Genomic DNA, 21,856 nt, shown 5'->3' on the forward strand with positions numbered 1-21,856 from the left:
GAGATAGTATTTACCATGTCAGGTTAGAAATGTAGAGACAACAACAGTGAAGGAAGAAGACCTATAAAAGAAACAGTGAAACTTGTGCCAATGATTGTAGAATGTTGGTGAGTGGAAAGGTCTTCGTTTGGATAATTGCTAAGATGTTTTGTTTGTGCATGAATAGTCTCACCGTCTTGTATCTCTGAACAGAACCTCAAAGTGGGTCTTGCTTAAACTTTGTAGATGGTTAATAATTTATCAGAGCTGAAGTATTTTCTCAACCTGGATATCATCAGCATCATCATTCATCATCATCATTTAACGTCTGTTTTCCATGCTAGCATGGGTTGGACAATTTGACTGGGGACTGGCGAACTAGATGGCTACACCAGACTCCAATCTGATCTGGCAGAGTTTCAACAGCTGGATGCCCTTCCTAACACCAACCACTCCAAGAGTGTAGTGGGTGCTTTTACGTGCCACCAGCACAAGGGCCAGTCCGGCGATACTGGCAACGGCCACACTCAAATGGTGTTTTTTATGTGCCACCTGCACAGGAGTCAGTCCAATGTTTTGTTCACATGTCACCGGCACGAGTACCAGTAAGGTGAAGCTGGAAACGATCGTACTCAAATGGTGCCTTTTACGTGCCACTGGCATGGGAGTGAGACCGCTGGTCTGACAGTGATCCCGCTCAAATAGTGCTGTTAGCGCTCCAACAGCATGGGTGCCAATCATCAAATTTGGTTCAGTTTCGATTTCCTAAGTATACCTTAGGAATGAGAACCCAGGTTCGAAATTTCCCCAAGACACCTGATGAAGGCTGGAGGGTATATCAGCTGAAACGTGTTAACAACAAACTAGATGAGGACAAATATCCATCAAATGTAAATAATGTAAATAATTCTTCATCTCTCAAATATAGAATTGTGATTGTAGTAATTTAGAGTTAGAACTTAATATTACTGGGTAGGGATATTTGGGTTTTTTTGCCTTCTTGCAGCACAACTCAATGTTGCAACTCTCATCTCATTAGGAGAAAAAAAAAATATGCTAATATAAGAATCATAGCAACTTGCAATGTTATAAAACGGAAAACATCATGCATGTTTCAGTTAAACACACGCACACACACAAACGATGGACTTCAGCACAGTTTTCATCAATCAAATTAATGTAAGAAGTTTCAGTTGGCCTGAGTTTAAGGTTGAAGACATTTGCTGACGATGCCCCAACCTGGGGTTGAACCCGAACCACACAATCACTGAACTATATTCCTAACCACACAGATATAAGACAAACAATAAAACAAGAATATATTTCACATGTACCTACATACGGTTCATACACTAAAAACCTAATATGCGATTATGTGTACATATAAATAGAAATCGTTCTTTTAAACAAGTATTAAAAGTTATTAAACAGAGTGAAATAATGTAGAGAAGTACACTTTTATTGAAAATATTTCCCACATAGATGCATATAACATGAATAGAAAACTCCAGCTGTGTTTATAACTAAGGGCTAATTCTCTGCCTGCTGTTTCCCTGGAAGAGTTTTAATGATTACCGTATACTTTGATGAGGGTAGAAAAAAATTCAACTTAAATTTTTTTTGCTCTATTGGGTACATAGATTGCTAGTTGTTGATTATTTATCCTGTTGGAGACTGACATCACATTTGAGGCTCAGCTGAAAAGCGCCTCATGTGACACCCTTGTCATTTTCTTCCACTGTGATTTTATTCAACTGTGCCAGTATCAAATGAAATACTTGTATTTGAACTTTATAGCTTCCAGTAAATGCGTTTCTTTGAAAAGCATCAAATATCTGTGCAGTGGAGTTTGATTTTATTTAATTTATTTCTTTTAAAGAGTTTTCAATACAGACTTTATGCAGAAAAGTAGAGAAAGAAGAAATTCTTTCCACACCAAATATAAAATATTCAACTATTTTACTCATGTTAGTGTGTTTATTATAAAAATTTTATTTAATGGAGTTTTAGTTCTGGAATTACCAAACAAACAGAATTCATGTGAGCTAAGAATTGAAAGAACAATAATGATAATAACATGAATACATAACTATCACAAAGTCAGTAATTGTTTCAATGGTTGAATTGGCTATGCATCATACTTTTATTCTAAACAGTAAATTCAATTTTCTCACACAGATAGGCATCAAAGTCATTGTTGGTTAATTTGTGTGTTCTTGTAGAAAATTAGATCAAAGAATAAGTAAAGAGTGCGGAAACCCATATTACACTGAGCGTATGTGATCAAAACTGGCAGCTACATTTTAACAGGAAAGGACAGAGCTGAGATTTAATGAATTTACAATAGTGTAAACGTTAATCTCCGTAGAGTTTGCAAAATATATGGAGTATGTTTAGGGCAGTAAAGTGAAGTAATGAGAAATTTTCATTGATTATCTATCAAGTAAATATACTTAGAGGTTTTTGTTGACAAATAAAATAAACAAACACCTAGTCAAAGATCACACTATCTTAATGTGTTTTGTAAACCAAATAAACATTGCCTGAAACTATTCCTAAAACTTTACCAAAAATGTTGATGTTCAGTTAAGTTTTTCGAATTACATTTGCGTTGATGATAGATCTTTTTATAGCTATGTTATCCTGCTCTCGGCCACATTGCAAACAGCAGCACACATAGAATTTCAAACAGAATATGGAATAAGAGATGGCTTATACAAATTGTTAGAGGAAAAAAAAAACAAAAAACAACTGATGTAGAACAAAATTATCTATTATGTCAACAATTTTCAGCATCCTGATAGCATAGTCATCATCCACTACCTGAAAACACAATGTAGCTAATAATCGCTGTTGTTGTTGTTGTTGTTGTTTAGCTCCCAGGTAATTTCTGATGGAATAGATAGATCCACGAGCAAAAGAATTCCAGTCATGAACATTGCATTTTTTTGTTGATGTGCAGAAAACCCAGGAACACAGTATTCAATGCATTCTTAGATAGTGGGGTTTGGTTGTGATTTCTAGCAGGTCAGGCAAAATTATGGTGAGATTCCTTCCTTAATCAGAATGTTCTAGACAGTACGTTTATTCAACTATTCTGATACTGTCTTAAGTCACATACACACACAGACAGAACACTGGCTAGTAATTTATCCCAATAACTGCAACTTCACTATTGCAACTCTAAGTATTGCACTGCAATAATGCATGTATACACACATCCATATACTCTTGCAAGTATACAAACAGACACACACAAACGTTCTGATAATCACAATGTTTCGGCATCTACTACGTCATCATTTTCATCCTTGTGTCACAGTCAGTAATCTGTATATGCTCAAGTTAAGTAGGAGGATTAACTTCATAAGTTGAGGAGATCCTGCAAAATTCATCACAGGAACTTGCTATATCTTCCGGCTCAATACTAAATACATACACAGTAAATTAAATGTGAATGGAAAATATGCCAAGTTTAATATTTACTTTGATGCCATCTGATTCAAATGAAAACAGTTTTAGCAAGCAACAGAAATTTCAGTTTTTAAATTTTCAATTGTAAGTCCTGCATAGAAACCATACAAATGCTACTATTAATCACATGCCAAATAGCCTAACAGAGGAAGTAGAGAAAAATAAAGAAGCTAACAAAAAAATATTAAACAGTTATTATCAAGCATAAACTTAAAGCTTAAATTGATTATTGATGTCTTGTACTTCCATCAATTGAAGAAATAAAATACTTCTAGAAACATACAAATATTGTTACAATTACGTGCCTAAGGCTGTTTTGAAATGGCACATTTAATGCATATGGTGTAGCACACAATAAATAAATATGTTTTGTAATTTGACACCAAAATAGATGTTAAAAAGCATCTTTTTAGCTTAAAATTAAATGCATTAGATTGGGTAGCAATTCAAAAATTAAGTTAAATTTTTCATATACGAAATTGCTAAGTATTATGAATTATTCTGCTGCCACACTTGAGACATGTGCATAATTCCATATGCATATATGCACGTGTGATAATAATTCCTTGTGCTTGTTTTATGAAGAAATAACTTAACACATCTCAGATAGGTTTATTTAAGAATACTGACATTGGAGAACCCAGTATATAACATTAAAAATGCTCTTAATTTTGTAGCAATTACTCTTTCAAATCAACTGACTTGAGAAAATACAAACTATATTATTACAAGCATGGCTGTGTGATCAAGCAGTCCACTTTATAACCACAAGTTCATTGCCTGCCATTTTGATAAGTTTCTTTTGTACAAACATAGAATCAACCAAAACCTCTTCAGAGCGAAATTTGATAAAAAGAAATTATGAGGAAGCTTACTGTACACGTGTGTGTGTGTGTGTGTGTGTGTGTGTGTGTGTGTGCATATGTGTGCAAATCGTTAAGGTGGCTATTCACAGTTTACAACCAAAAGGCACATGTATAATCGTCATTAAAGTTACCAAGGGTGCTAAACAGCACCAGCATTGCTAGAAATAAGAGTCAAAACAACCCTTAGCCATGCGAGATCATTTTCCTAATGTTTGACAACAGAGATAAGCTCCCCATGGCATGTGAGTTGGAGTCCTATTGTCAGATGATTTCAAATTTGATTAATCTTCATCAATGACCCATTACACTGTCGCCTCGGGTTAAAAACTTAACTCAGCTTTTCAGTCCTATAGAGGACACCATGGGAAACTTTGATTCCGAAAATGGTGAAGTAAGAATTATAAAAATGTGTGTGTGTATGCAAACTAGTGAATTTTACACGTGATAATTGTTTCTCTAAAAATCTTGATTTTAATGCATGCATAATACAATTTTGGAGATTAATTAAACATTATACAATTCTCATGTTCATCAGGTAACATTTAAAACAGTGAAATAACGACTTGTTGAGTAATTTTTTTGATTCTCAAACAAGTAGAGTTACAATCATAGACACTGGTTTATGAAACATACAAAGTGGGTGTTTCACGAAACTGACAATTAAGAATAGTATAGAACCGGAAGGGAAGGAATGGTAATTCCCAGTTATAGACCTTAAAGTAAAAGAAAGTCACAGAGGTATATTTACAATCAATGAAAAACAAACAATAGGCACCAAGAATCACATTAACATTTTTAGACATTATCAGAGCAGACATTCATAATGGCTCCTAAAAGCCGTTTATCTTTTTATTTCATTTCCTCTTTATACATACACATATATATACCTAAACACGCAGAGACGATGGGCATGAAAATTACATAATTTATTGCATAACCCATAAACTTGTATTATGCTTGAATTAAAATAAAGACTCTTATGAAACAAGTGTTGCAACATTTAAAATTCATTTGTTTGTTTGTTCAGTGTTATTTCATACTATACCAAACCGTTTTTTCCTATTCGTTAAATAACTTGTAAACAACTGGAATTGGGGATTACCCAACAATGGTATCTTGACATCGGTGAGGCCTTCTGTGCTGAGAATAAATTACCTTCCTGGCTGCTCAACGCACCTCTGTTAAGCCAGTCAGTAATGTGCTACATGATGTGCCTTTATGAATTATATTCTTTTACTTGTTTCAGTCATTTGACTGTGGCTATGCTGGAGCACCACCTTTAGTCGAACAAATCAACACCAGGGCCTATTCTTTGTAAGCCTAGTATTTATTCAACCGGTCACTTTTGCTAAACCGCTAAGTTATGGGGACGTAAACACACTAGCATCAGTTGTCAAGCGATGTTGGGGGTGGGGGACATACATAGACACAATACATACATACATATATATATAAAGACAGGCTTCTTTCAGTTTCCATCAACCAAATCGACTCACAAGGTTTTGGCTGACCCAAAGTTATAGTTGAAGACACTTGCTCAAGGTGCCATGCAGTGGGACTGAACCTGGAACCATGTGGCTGGGAAGCAAGCTTCTTACCACACAACCACTCCTGTGCATATATATATATATATATAGTTGAGAGGATTCATTAGTCTTTTTGAAGACATAATAACCTCTCTAGTGTTTGAGTCACAGTAAAATGTCCCAGTACATACTTAAGAGAAAATATCAGCCGTATAATGAGGCATACAAACTTGATACCGCGCCCTAACCTGTCCTGTAGAACAATAACTTTGAATAACAACTCAGATCACCACAGTTTGTGCAATCTATGCTCTCAAGGAAAGTAGACACGATAGAGATGTCTGCAACTGAGAGAGTGTGTGTGTGTGTGTGTGTGTATTACAGAATGTGTTAAAATTTCTGCATATGCTAAATGTCAATTATTATGCTACACCATATTTTACAGCATTTTAAATTGAAAGCTTACATAAATTCTCATACGAATTGTGGTTTTAATTAACTTCACATGCACAACAATGAATTAATAGTAATTTTCAATTTGTAAACTCTTCTATATGTTTCTACTTTTTCTAATGCAATTTATAATTCTGAAAACATTTTAACCAAGAAAACTGCTTCATATAGCATTTGGAGTCTTCTCTATATATGTTAACATCCATTCTATCCTTGCTCATAACTATACACTATGCTGTTAAAACCTTGGTTATGTTTCTTATTTCTTCCAGTGGGTAATACACTGTATTTCTATGGATGAAATGTTATGTTATCAGCAGCCAGACGAAAGAAGTAACCATAAAACAAGAACAGTATTAATAGATGGATCCCATTCAAGATCTCCAAATCATTTAAATTATGCCACAAATGTGTTTCTTACCACACACTTAATTTCTAGTTTCTAAAAGCATAATTTTTAAGGCATCATTTAGTGTAAACAACATTCCAGTAGCATCCAGCATGAATCAAGTTAAGACATCATTTAAAGGAAACTAGAAGTGATTTCTATAAGCGAAAATCTGTTCAGAAAAAATTTTGAAAATAGAATAAGCTTGTGAGGAAAGTAGAATGGTTATTCCAATACTTCAGACAGAACTCCTTTCTTAGGGAAGGGATGATAAATGTGTGAGGAGAACAGAATGGAATTGTGTAGAAAAGTACAGTGGAATGATCAGGTAGAGAGGATGGTAGTAAAAACTACATTAGCTAAAAATGGAAAGTATTATATTTGACTTCTATAAGCAGCACTCCTTTTTCTGATATTACTTTTATATCAATATTTTTAGTTTTGTATCTGAATTATGTGTATTGTCATTTACTATAGTTATTTGCCAAAACACAGATAAAAGGCACTAATATAATTATATGCATAACACTACAATGACAAAACTGACAAGAATGATTATCGTTTCCACCACAAATTGTCCCTCTCAAGTATATATACCACAAGAATTATACTGTATGAAATAATTAGGTCCAGAACATCAGTTAAATCTAACTTGCCTTAAAAATATAGCCTAATTCTCATATTGCTCAACAAATTATCGTTGTTAATCAATAACTCCCATAGAACAAGTATAGTAATTTATAGTGCACCTGAGAACTGTACACAATAAGTTCATTATTGCCTTTTATAATCCAAAATTAAGTTTAAAAGGGTCAGGGAGCAGCAGATGAAATAGCATCACTTAAACTTATAGAAGAAAACAAAAGAAATCTTAAATCATGAAATGTTTTTTAAATTATGAAACTATAATTATATTTTTTTAAAATAATTGCTCTATTAATTCATACCTGTACTCTAAGAAATGTTACTATATAATTTTAAAAAAGAAAAATTAGGGCAATTATTAAAAAAAAATTGTAGTTTTTAACACAAACGTTTTGCTATGCAGAAGAGGTTAATGTAAAAAAAAAACTCTTTCTAATGAAAAAAAGTATAGGCATGTAGGTGAAATACAAAAATAAAAATATCATATAAGTTTTAAAATTTCTCAAGGATTGAGTAGGGAATATCTGAAGGAGTATTTTTATATTTGATGGAAGAATGCGTACAATTTTTTTCAAAATAAATGCACTAAGTTGTATAATTTTCCAATAATATAACAGGCTCTGTGTTACCTCAAGCTACATAGCATTCATCAATATTTTAACAGTTTCATTTATTTTTAAATTTTAGATTGCTTTGAAATACAGTTTATTCCATTTATAAAAGATTCAGAAATAAGCACTATGTTGTGGTGTACAATAAAGAACTCTTAGTATTGTTATTTAACTTTTGAAAATGTTAAAAGTACAAACGTATAAAAAAAAAAAAAAACTCTCAGAAAGCTAAAGTTGGTGTTGAATATCCACCAAGAACTCTGTAAAAGCAGACAAGGTTTATTATAGCTTATCACACATTTAGGTGGCTGTTTTTGTTATTGTTCAGTCCCAGGTTAGACCTGATGTAGTAAACCTGTGATCAAAAACATTTCAGTAATGACCACCCCCTTATCTTTTTCTATTGCTCATGGAACTCTGGAAAACATTATTCAATGTGCTCTTTTCAAAGATAGTGAGATTTGGCTGCTATTTTTAGCAGGTTGAGTAACTATATAGAGGCTGTCTCATTGACTTTACACTATTAGACAACATTTATAGATTTTAAAAATGCATAATATTCTGTAATTAATTTATACCAAAATATGCTATGCACATTGTCAGACAGTTTTGATGGTATGGCACACACCAAAATGGTATTCAGAGCTTCTTGCATTGTTTTGCCATCCTCTCTCTTTATATTGTGTAAGATGGAATGAAAGATCACAGAACACACAAAATTTCATTAAATAAGATTCATTAAAAATGGTTAGTAATCAAAGATAGAATGTTCACCTCATGTGATTACTGATTTCTTAATTTGACGCAATGTTGTTTTTTTAACCCCAGGTCAACTCTGATCAGGATGACTTGTGATCAAAGATGTTCAAGCCATGACATATACATCTATTCCTCTATTCTGACAGACAGATATGATACAAGGGTAATGTAGCTGCTATTTCTGGCAAATCAAACGGTCATATAAAGGCTCCCCTCATTGGCTCATTGGTTGGTGTGTGTGTGTATGTATGTGTTTACCTAAACCAGGTAGAAAGACCAGTGTTTTTAAATGGCATTGTAGTTAATATTATTCAGAATGATAAGTCGAAATATTTAAAGGATGTTTCAACAGGAAACCGCAAGAACAAGTGAAAACTAATTATATTCATTAACCTTTGACCATAATTCTTGGTCCACTTTTTATTTAGATAAAAAGCATGGCAATAATCTGTGTCGTTCTGCCTTAATGTTTTAAATAGTCAGATGGGGAAGAAGAGGATTGATTAGAGAAAAACAAATTGGTATTATTTATAACAGATTATGGGTATGTGTGTGTGTGTGTTAGGAAGAGCATCCAGCCATAGAAACCAAGCCAAAAATAGAACTTATGAGCAAAACATGGTTGTCTGACCACAAGTAAGCATTCACGTTAAACATGATGAATGATACAACTCATGCCAGCATAAAATGTGTATGTAAAATGCTGATGAAAGTTCGGTGGATAGATGGACACACAGACAGACAGATGGACACTCAGACAGACAGACATAGATGGATAAATGGATATAAATGCTGAAATGGCACTTCTCAACCACAAGGTTTTGGTACAGTTTCACTGCACAGGACCACTCTATAATCTTGGGCCAACCAAAGTCTTGTGAGTGAATTCAATAGACAGAAGCTGAAAGAGGTCAATTATATGAGAGTGTGTGTGTGTGTGTGTGTGTGTGTGTGTGTGTGTGTGTGTGTGTGTGTGCTTGTTTACATTTAGCGTCTACAAAAGTTGCTTTGCTGTGACCAATGATCTTATTGTCATCATGTCAGCCAACAAATCACCCACTTGCTTCATGCCTTCAAAGCCATGTGAAGTAAGAGCTTCCTTACTCAGGAAAGAGGTAAAGAACAGCAACATGAAGGGCATCTAGGTGTAAAAAGAAAATGACCCCAACATACATTTGTCTAACCTAGGCTAGCGTAGAAAAATGGACCTACACACACACACACACATGCATGTTTATAGCTGACTGTTGAAATTGATGATGACCATCTAAATTGCACTCATCATTATCATCATTGTTTAACGTCCGTTTTTCATGCTGGCATGGGTGGACGATCATCATCATTTCAGTAGTGACCCTCCCATCTTTTTTCTAATATGCAAAGAAATCAGGACCACATTATTCAATGTGCTTTTTCAAAGACAGTGGTGTGCAACTTGAGATTTGGCTGCTATTTTTAGCAGGTTGAGTAACTATATAGAAGCTGTCTCATTGGCTTTACACTATCAGGAAAAATTTATAAATTATATAATGCATAATATTCTGGTAATTTAGTTTATAACAAAATATGCTATACACGTCATCAGACAGTTTTAACAGAGTGGCACACACCAAAATGGTATTCAGAACATATTGAGTCTGTAACAAAGGATGCAGCCCACACGACTAAACAGAGAATCATGACTGCTACACTGACCACATGCCATCAAAAGTGAGGAAACTAAAGATGTACTACCTCTTCTTACTTGCAAAATGATGCCAGAAATCCAGTGTCTGTTGGCAACTAAATTAAAGCAGACCACCACCACAGATTATTTTTCTTTCAGCATCTACTCTTTTAGTTTTGTTCTTTCAACAAGACTGCAGGGAGATGGTGGGTGTGAGAGCATATCCACCAGGGTCATCAAGTACATGTGCTGCCTTGCTTAGAACTACTACTACTACTGCTCTAAGTTCCTATGTCAAATTAGCCCCCCCCCCCCACAAAGCACCTGCAAGAAGGCTCAGAGAAGTTTTGATGTTGAAGAAGCTGCATGTAGGTAGGGAAGTCTCACACACCAGGTTTGCTTTCTACTTCACTGCATGGATTAGCAAACAGTAGCATACAGTGTGCAAGAGGGCTGCACACGCTACTGCAGTAGATGTGCCACATCATATATATACGTACACAAACGCATGTGAGAGAGGAGAGAGAGGGAGGAGGAGGAGAAAGTGTTTGCTACAAATATCACCATCTTTTTTATTTTCACATGAATATATATAATATAATGGATTGAGATGAAACGTATTAAGCCTGCATTGCATGTTAGTGGCAAAAGATGTTGGAGATGTTGAACTCTAAAGAAAACATTCCTGAGAATGAACAAATGTATATTAATTACAGAATATTTCAGCAAATAAGAAAATAATTGATTTATAAATAAAATCATAGACTGATTATATTAATTGTCCAGTTTTATTAATATAAAATGTAGCTGAACTTTGCTATGTGAGTATTAACTAAATATGTATAATCTGTTATTTAACACTGTATTAACAGCATTGTTGTGACTGTTTCTGAAATTAAATTTTAAAAAGTCATAACAATATAATGAAATTAATGTAAAGTATAATGTAGATATTAAATCTAATTAACAGTTGAAATGCCCTTCTAAGGAAAAAGAGAAAAGAAAAAAAAAACAAAAAAAAAAGCAAAAAACAAGTCACTGTTGCAGTTCAAAAACCTGATACAAATATATATATATAAAGCAAAAATTAAAACCTGTATAAAACATATGTATTCAAATTAAAAATTCTCCTATTTCAACGTAACAAACATGGTAAAAAAACTAAGAGAAAGGAAGAAATTCATAGCCCAAAGAATGCAAGGTTGAAACCATGAAAAAAATTAACTATTGATCATTATTTCAGGAGGCAATGATAACTGTAAAATAATATAAATGTACAGAGGTTCGTAAGTACATATACAGAAATTTCTTAAGAAATGAAACCTAATCAGGAGCAGCTATTGGGTTTTAAGATAAATATGAAAAAAAAAACTAATGTTTCTACGATTTAATGACATTTTAAGGATCAGTCAGATGGAAAGGCAGCATTCATGACATTTACAGGTTATGAGAAAGGCATGGGTGGAGGAAAGAGAAGATTCCTATTTCACCCCCCAGCTTATCATGTACAGTCCATGTGATAAGCTTCCATGCAGCTTTCATGTACCTAATTTCAGTCACATGGCATAAGTTGGCCTTTGACTATGTTAAATTTATTGCGCTTTGGGATTGAACCTAAAACCATGAGGTTATGAAGAGTTCTCTTAAACCACACAGCCATAATAGTTCCCACAAATCGTTATTGCATGAAAGTTTCATTCAACAAAGCTAACATATGGCGTAGTGGTTAAGAGCACGGGCTACTAACCCCAAGATTCTGAGTTCAATTCCAGGCAGTCACCTTCATAATAATAATAATGATAATAATAATAATAATAATGATAATAATAATAATAATGATATCGAAAAACACCTTAGGAATGAGAACCCAGGTTTGAAATTTCCCCCCGATAAAAGCTGGAGGGTATATGAAGCGAAACATTGTTTTAACAACAAACAAGATGAGGACAAATATCCATCAAATGTAAATAATGTAAATAATTCCTCATATATGATAGAACTGTAACAGCTAACACTGTTGCTCTTTTGAAGGCTTTTAGCGACAATGATTAGTAATAGAGACTCAAAGTTACTTATATAATAACATAGACATGAAACTACATGAGGGCTGATCAGAAAGTATCAGGACTGTTGCTATGGTAACGAATCTAAAGTATGCAGAGTGAAGCCCTTGGCACAGATTAGTCTTGAACTCTGTCACACATGCACAGTAAATTGTTACGTTCTTGCTCACTTCCTGTTGTTTATAGCAGTGTTTTGAAGAAAAGTGTGTGTGTGCGTGCATATGTGTGTGTGCATGCATGTGTGTGTGTGTGTGTGCGTGCATATGTGTGTGTGTGTATGCATGTGTTTATGTGCGCGTGCACGTATCAGTTCATATATGGAAAACATCAAATCCCACTTGAAAGGAACAAGATTTCAAGACATTGAGGAAATCCAAGAGAATGTGACAAGGCAGCTGCTCACTATCTCAAAAAGGGAGTTCCAGGAATGCTTCCATCAATCGAAATGATGCTGGATAAAGTGTGTGGCTTCAGAAAAGGACTACTTCAAAGGAGATTAAAGGTCAAACCGATACGTGTTGTGGTTTTCTTTTCATAGCACCAGTCCGGATACTTTTTGATCAGACCTCGTATGGTAATAAATAACAAACTGCATATGCGAAAATTCATGTAAAACGATAAACATAGTGACATAGATACTAAATTAAAGACATTCAAGATTTAATATAATCATTATGTAACGAATTGAAGATTAACATCTGCAGATGTTTACTCTTGAATTTATAGAAACAATTTATTAACAGAATTAATTAGCATATAAATTTAATTCATTATATTTAGTAAATAACAACTAAATTTGTTAGCATGCCCAGACAAGACACGGGTGAAAATATAGAAGTTAAACACTGCAGATGTTCGCTAATGAATTTAATATTTGATACTATTAAAGGTAGTATATTAACAATAGTAGATTGCTAATTTAGATTCACATCATCAGCACGAAACAATAAATTGAATGAGTGATAACAGGACTGATGTTATGAGCAAGAAAAACAAAAACAAAAACATTCAGTGAATTAAAAATTACTTTTGAAGTAAGGAGAGAGAAACAGAGGTTCAAGGACTCATACTAACTAAATCTGAACATGGAGGCTCCATATTCAACAAGTTATTCCTGATGAACAAGATGTATGGTCAAAGATGCTCCATAAAGATTTTCGCAATATTAAGTTTCATCTTTCTACAGTGAAACTCCAGATATTGTAAGGATCAACTTTACTTGAGGGATCCTTGAGGGATCAACAAAATATAAATCAATGGATCCTTTTACTTGTAAATACTGACTATAAATTTCCACAAATGTTTGAAACACACTGACATAACTTCATAGGAGTGCAATTGCCTCCCTCCATCAAAGTGGGTAGAAAGCCAAAAAAGAAAAAAAGCAACAAAAGAAACTAATATCTACAGACTTTTACAACACCCTATGTATGGACATTATTTACATTTGACAGATATTTGTCCTCATCGTGTTTGTTGTTAACACAACGTATCAGCTGATATAACCTCCAGCCTTCATCAGGTTTCTTGGGGAAATTTTGAACCTGGGTTCTCATCCCTAAGGTATTTTTCGATATTATTATTATTAATATCATTATTATTATTCAGGTCACTGCCTGGAATCGAACTCAGAATCTTGGGGTTAGTAGCCCGCGCACTTAACTACTATGCCATATGACCCCCAAACAGGTAAAACAATGTCATTCTATTGAGCTCCGAAAATTATGAATGGTTACTTTCAATTCGTCATACTAAATCAGTTAAAACACAACTGATCAGTCATAGTTGGGAACTTGCTGTGTGTGTGTGTGAGAGAGAGAGAAAGAGAGAGAGAGAGAGAGAGAGAGAGAGAGAGAGAGAGAGAGAGAGAGAGAGAGAGAGAGAGCACTATTTGCACTGAAAGACCTTATATACTTAAATTAGAGCTATTGTTAATTATAATCACCAACAGCAGGTAGAGAAGAACACAAAGACCATAGTTAGCCATTAATTCATAATTTTAATTAGAGTTATTCCCCATTTCAAACATTAAACTGTGGACACTTCAGTATGTTAGGCTTTGAATAACTTTCCATTTTAGTGCTATATAACCAAAGAATTGTCTTTTGGAGGTGCAGTATTAGTTAAAATAGCAAAAACTGTTTGTAGTAGTTAATTTGAGAAGGAGAGATAAGCCACTCGATAGTTCTGTTAGTAATGTTGTCAGCTCGCAAATGACAGACATGGAGATCATATCCAATAGGTGGGGATGTTGCTCGTTTCTGTCTCAAAATGCTCATAATGTCCAATATCATTCACAATAAAATGTTAATGATTAATTCATAAAGTTGAAATGTTCGTTCATCAGAATTACTGTCCTACTGAATAAAAAGAAATTATTCCACCAGAAAAACTTATCTGAGATAGAAAATATTTCTTATATTTAAAGAAATACAAAAGAAAGCTTTATTGGAAAGTATGAATCCAAAAACAAAACCAACAAAAAACTGAAATTCCTTTGTGTTGAAAATTGCATCAATTTTATGTTTAATGTATGTATTATCCATCAACTGTTAGAAAATATGATGTTATTATTCACACACATTATTATCTATTCATTATAGCACAAGTCATCTTGGGGGCAATAACTAGTTATTACTAGTGGCACAAGATTTTGTGGTACCTAGTAAGATAATTTTTCAATGCCGAAAACTGTTTAGTATCCCCATAGGTAAAGACTAAATTAAAGATACGGATACTGAGTTAGAAAAAGACTTACAAGTTCAGTTGTTTCGTATACAAATTGCGAACAGAAAAACGCAATTAGAAAGAAGGACAAAAGTATACAAAGAAAACAACCACCAATTACATAGTAAAAAATACAAAAAAAAGTCACACATTTATAGCTAAAGTAACTTGAGGTGCATTTGTAAAAGAACATAAAACTGCCCTAACATTAATACCTAAAATAACCAAAATAGAGAAGTTTCTTATTTTAGCTAACACAAGTCAACAACAATGTCATTTGGCAAAAGAAAGAAAATTACTTACCTAAAGCGAAGCCATTTTTGCTCCATTGCATCAATCCACTTTGATTCATGACTTCACATTTTAATATCACAGTTTGGTCTTTAATAGCAGATACATTTTGAGGTTTTGTTCTAAACATTTGTCTTCCTTGTGCTGAAATAAAACAAGAGATATTTGTGAAAGTCATAGAATTTCATGGATATCATCGATTTGGCTACATTAAAATACTGTATGTTTAAAACAGACATTAAGTAAAAGACAAGGTTTATATCGGAATGAAATATTTAAAAATATATAAAGCATAATGTTCGTCATATTACATGAATTTAAAATTCTCATTAAAAAAATTATAAAACACATATTGCTATAAACACCAAAATGTGCTGGCCATCAAATGAAATTTATAGCAGATTTTAGAAAATTTCTATACAGGATGTGTATGCTTGCATTTCTAGACTTGTGTGGTTAATTAGAACAGGTGTTGTTAAGCAAAACTGCAACAGAACTGCTAAGATGCTTACCACATGTCAAAAACCCAACATACCAAATTATATTTATCAGGTTTAGATCAACACTACATAGTTCTACCTCATCTGATTGATAACACAAGCTGAAATGTAAAATTTGCAACTAATTTTATCCCTTTAAATGGTTTTGGAAATAATTACGAAAATAAATCCAGTTGGATTTAATCAAAGTGATATTAATTCAGAAATTAATTGTGTATGGATGTAGTACTGTCTATTTGTTCAAGAAAGATAGGAGTGAAGGGGATTTTTGTAGACGCTTGTAGGAATGACAATGGTATAATAGTAACTATATTATTGCTGTCATTTGGTCATGTAGAAAGTTACCACAAATTTTTAACTAAGTGCTGATGGGCTAACACCTTTAACAGTCACTTTATAGTAGATGTGTGTGTGCATTCACACATGTATACATGTGCCCACATGTATATAGTCTGTTAATGCAAAGGGTACTATTTTGCATATTCTTTAATCATCATGCTGAGAAGTTGGGGGTACAAATGAGAACAGCCATATCATATTTGCTTGACAAAAGTAGTGTTTGCCAGAGCAACAAAATTATTGCCACTAAATTGCTCAGGGATGTGATATGTGTGTTTGCGTGTGTGCATGTGTGTGTAGAGAGAAAGAGGAGGAGAGAGTGTGTGTGTGTTTGGTGACGATAAGAGTAAGGAGCACAATATGGTTAATAGCACCTCACTGATTTCAAGTGGTGGGAGTGGCATTGGACCTGATGGCATGGTAGTGAGCCTGGTTCAGTGGAGATGGGTTACTTTTGAAGGAGGTCCTAGATTATTTTGCAATGAGAAGCAGGTCGATAACATAAAATCTTTTTAAAGTATGAAATCCTAAACTCCCTTGTGATGGCATCGAGGGATAAAGAAAAAACAAAAGTCTAATAGACACTTCACAATGCTCTCTGACAATAAATTTGAGTTTGCAGAGAATTGAAGGCAAATATTATCAGAACCTATAATGCTTTTATTTCAAGACTCCAAGGCAATAGTAAGTCTTTAGTAATTCACATTAAGAAAAACAATGTTTTATTGTATTTGAAGCCCTCATCTATATCCTAGTATTATCTTTAAAACTGAAAATCAAAACAGATTTTGTTGCTATAATAGAAATTCTTCTATTAAACAAATATTGTACTACAATGTCAGTTAATTATATTAAAGCCTACTTTCCTCTCCAATTCAATTGCATAGTGCAGTAAATTACAGTGATAATTTTCAATGACATAATAACACATAAAAAGAAAAACAGCTTTAAAATGTTCGTACATAAAGGTTGTGTACTTGAATTGATAATTACATTACGTTAACACTTCAAAATCTTTGAAAATCTAGTTCCAATAAGTTACTTATCAAGTGGTATCTACATAAACTTTAAATTATTAAAAATAAGCACATATTAACAACAAAATATATTGGTAATGTGTCTTAAGAGTAATTATTTAAGTTAAAAATCTTTTATCACAAAATAGGAATTTTACCTGTATTTGATGGTAGACAGAACAATGATTACGTGCTTGCTATATAATTACCCACTTCAATTCATATATTTTTTTTTAAACCTAAACATGTAAATGGTGCTACCTAAAACCTCAACATACCAGACTTCTTGGGTCAGCCTTTTCTCAAATAAGTTTATTTCACAATAAACTCCCACTGATTGACATACACATCCACTTGCTAGATCAACTAGCTACTGACCTTAACTCACCCAACTTTCCATCATCACTTTGTAACCAATCCCAGGGCCTCAACTTTTGACATCTTTGTTGAGGCCCTTTGACATCTTTCCTTATTGTCTGCATTTGTGACAAGCCTTAATCTGTTTTCTATAAAAAAAACTCTTCAGATGACATTTGAGTAACATGTCCTGTCCAATGTAGCTTTTACCTCATAATGAAGTCTTCTACATTTGGCAATCCTACTTGCCCTAACGTCTCACTGTTGGGAGCCATGTCTCTATGAGCTTTTCATGATTATGTGTGGGTGTCTCATTATGAAAGTATGAAGTTTTTCTTTCTCCACCTGACTCCAACACACTGCCCAAGTTTCTACTCCATAAAAAAGAGTAAATAAGATGACTGCCTTGTAGCTTTTGCATCTAAGTTTGGTGGGAAGCATGATTATTTCTTAGCTGCATATACTGTTGTCCAAATGCTATACTTACATTTACCCTCATCTTTTATATCTGGGTGACAAAATGTCTATTTTGTCTCTTTGTATATGGTATACCATCTATTTTAGAATAAAAAAAACAAGAATCACTTTGATTCTTGCCAAAGAACTATTGAATATACAAGAGACAGGTTATGAGTTGATTAAATAGCACAATATACACAGAAGATCATGGGTGCAGTTGAAAGTCATAAAAATTTTGTTGAAAGATAAGCACAAAAACTGAATTGCTATTTCAGTCAAGCTCTTTATCATCACAGGAAGAAAACAGAGCTGGTTGCATATCTATATATATTATGATATCAATAATTGGAATTGAGAATTATGTAACAACAGTATCCAGTTAGTAGAGGGGATGCCAATGATGCTGAATTATTTCATTGTCGGCACAGAGCAATTCCATCTAGCCACTTGGAGGCATTTCATATGCTTATGTGCCTCAATTCTTTGTGAATCTTTACTAACACACCCACGTTGTCAAAAATGCCAACAATTTTACTAATGATAGAACGTGGCTCAGCAACACTATGGTAGAAACTATTGACAAATGTTAGCTAGTAAATAGATGTACTAGTAAAAAGCTAGTAAATAGATGTACTTATACACAAAATTGAAGCACTTGAACAATCAGATACAATTGTAATGTCTAGGTTGAAAATACCATGTTATAGTGGGAGTAGCATTGATTTTACAAATTATTCACATAACTAATAATTCATCTAAACCTGTGGTCCTCAATCATTTTTTTTCCTAGGGACCCTTTCGATTCCTATTTTACACAGGTGGACCCTCATAACCATTCAGTGTTTAAAAAAAATCCTATTATTTTTAGAATTATAAGTCATTAGGAAGTGAATAAAAAATTGTTAAAATATTTAGTTTATTGTACAAATATAACCAATTTATTGCCCCTAAATTTAAATGACAAAATCAAATATGGACCCCCAAGGGTCATCTGGACTGCGGTTGAGGACCACTAATCTAAAGCTATACCAGATGAAAATAAAAGTTCTCTCTCATCTTAACCCCTCTCTTTCATAGTGTATTATATTAACTATTTTATCACTACTTTAAAAACAAATTCATTCATTGATTAATTCAGATTTAATTGTCAAATTTAATTGGTGAAATAATTTCACTTCTATGAGCCAATTTGTAAACAAGAAATGATTTTAACATTTTCATTAATTTTCTGTATATGTATATATATCGGAAAATGAAAAATAATAAGAAGGCAGAATGCTAAACTGGAAGCATATTTTAATAAAGATTTCTCTAACCGGCTTTCATTGCGAAGCAAATTTTCAAGAAGAGGGAGAATGAAAATGTTTGTTACAAAGAAGTACAAAATGAAGAAAATAATATATAAAAAAAATAATATATAAAAAAATAAATATACCAATACATTATATTGACTTTGAGCTTTTGAAGTTCAATGGTAATTCATTTATATAATGGTTGGAAAAATAAGGATGCATAAGAATTGAGAGTTGTGTTAGGTTTAAAATAAGGGTTAAAAGTTTGTGTTAAGCAGGAAGTGTGGTGTCAAAACAGGAAGTGTGTGTAAGGGGAGACAAATGTTTTTAATTGGAGTTATGAACTAAAAACATTTGTCTCCCCTTACACACACTTCCTGTTTTGACACCACACTTCCTGCTTAACACAAACTTTTAACGCTTTTTTAAACCTAACACAACTCTCAATTCTCATGCATCCTTATTTTTCCAACCATTATATACATGAATTACCACTGAACTTCAAAAGCTCAAAGACAATATAATGTATTGGTATATTTATTTTTTTATATATTTTTTTCATATATTATTTTCTTCATTTTGTACTTCTTTGTAACAAACATTTTCATTCTCCCTCTTCTTGAAAATTTGCTTCGCAATGAAAGCTGGTTAGAGAAATCTTTATTAAAATATGCTTCCAGTTTAGCATTCTGCCTTATTATTATTTTTCATTTTCCTATTATTTCTCCACGTGCGGTTAACACAACCCTACTATTTACTGACTTGTATATATATATATATATATATACTCAGGCACTGTTCACAATCCTAGATTACCCATTAAAAAAAGGTCATTCCCCTCACTAATATTTACAACAATTTTGATTTTATAAATAAAATCCTTATACTAATAAACTATAACCCAAATAATGATTGCAAAATAAGCATTTCACTCAAGAATTTAGATGCAAACTTTCTTTATGTGTGTGTGTGTGTGGACAAACAAAGAAGAAGATGGAAAGAAGTACATTGAAAAAAAAAAAATCATTTTAATTTGTAATTAAGAAAATAATAAAAAGTGGACTAACAACTCAAGCATTTACTGCCTCACCTACCTAACAGGAAACAAACAGGATGGTTTATAACAGCAGAGAGATCATATGACAAAAATTGATAAATAAAAATATAGAAAATTAGTGTTCATGCATTCATCATCATGACCATCATCATCATTGTTTAATGTCCGCTTTCCATGCTAGCATGGGTTGGACGATTTGACTGAGGACTGGCGAACCAGATGGCTGCACCAGGATCCAATCTGATCTGGCAGAGTTTCTACATCTAGATGCCCTTCCTAACGCCAACCACTCTGAGAGTGTAGTGGGTGCTTTTACGTGCCACGGTACTGGCAACAGCCACACTCAAGTGGTGTTTTTTACATGCCACCTGCACAGGGGCCAGTTCAGTGGCACTGGCAATGACCTCACTTGAATGTTTTTTCACGTGTCACTGGCACAAGTGCCAATAAGGCAACGCTGGTAACAATCACGTTCAAAGAAAAAATATTGATGTGGGAATCTATTTAGGTCTGAACTTCTTGAATCTAATATTTAAAAATGAGAATGCTTATAATCTCAAAATAATGGTAAAAAGTGCACTATATTCTAGTCATAAGTTAAAGAACCAGAAGCTATACAGGTATATATATTTCTGTGACTTCTTTTGTCTGTGTAAATGTGTTTAATGTCTAAGTTATATAATTCAAGTTTCTTATTATATAAAATTATTTCTTTGTAAGCTTTTCCAATGCTATCAGCTGTAAAAATATATTAGATATTTATGGGAACACTGTTGCATATTTAACTCTGTCTGGATTTACACCAATCTTTAGGAAAACGTCTATTTTGGTAATTATATTTAGAAGGGGAATAATACAGAAATCATTTTTTTAAATAATTTTAAGTGTTCTCCCAAAATAAATGTCTTGACATATAAAGAAGACCAAACTGAAATGCTTCGATTTTTCCTATTCATAAAACTACATGGATATTAGCTTCAACTACTTATGTATAGTGAAATTGCAAGAGAGAAAAATACATTCTAGAATATAGACAGGTACACCTTAAAGGTATAAAGCTTAGTGTTTAGAAGAAACTTTAACCTTTCTGGTTCTGCAAGTGAATTACAAAATAGTGCTAATCAAATTTTCTAAGAGTTTCTAAACAAAGGTATGTGTGTAAGAATGAGTTAAGTATTATAAAGGAATGAATTTTTCAGTTTTGTAAAATTCATATATACTGGAGTGAGTTCTTGTGTTGGCTAACAGTATTTGTTTCAAAACCTCGTCTCTTACACATCACAAGAATGTCAAATTTCCCACCTAAGCAGATTGTATTTCACACACTTCTTTCTGAAGTAACATATGGAACGTGGCCAAATATTTGATCAGTGGATGCTATGCTATAG

At 33.2% G+C, this 21,856-nt stretch overlaps 1 protein-coding gene across 12 annotated transcripts in view; it reads right to left on the minus strand.

Moving 5' to 3' along the window:
- The window catches only part of LOC106873723 (nephrin), a 722,597-nt gene that overhangs the window by 127,656 nt on the left and 573,085 nt on the right, over nucleotides 1-21,856 (minus strand). For all 12 annotated transcript variants that reach the window (XM_089352173.1, XM_089352163.1, XM_089352167.1 and 9 more), the window contains one exon: nucleotides 15,461-15,592. In XM_089352173.1, coding sequence (XP_089208299.1) covers nucleotides 15,461-15,592 — 132 coding nt within the window. The remainder of the gene's footprint in view (nucleotides 1-15,460; nucleotides 15,593-21,856) is intronic.

The sequence above is a fragment of the Octopus bimaculoides genome, chromosome 5 (genome assembly GCF_046866305.1).
Source record: "Octopus bimaculoides isolate indiv1 chromosome 5, ASM4686630v1, whole genome shotgun sequence".
Classification (NCBI taxonomy): Eukaryota; Metazoa; Mollusca; class Cephalopoda; order Octopoda; family Octopodidae; genus Octopus; species Octopus bimaculoides.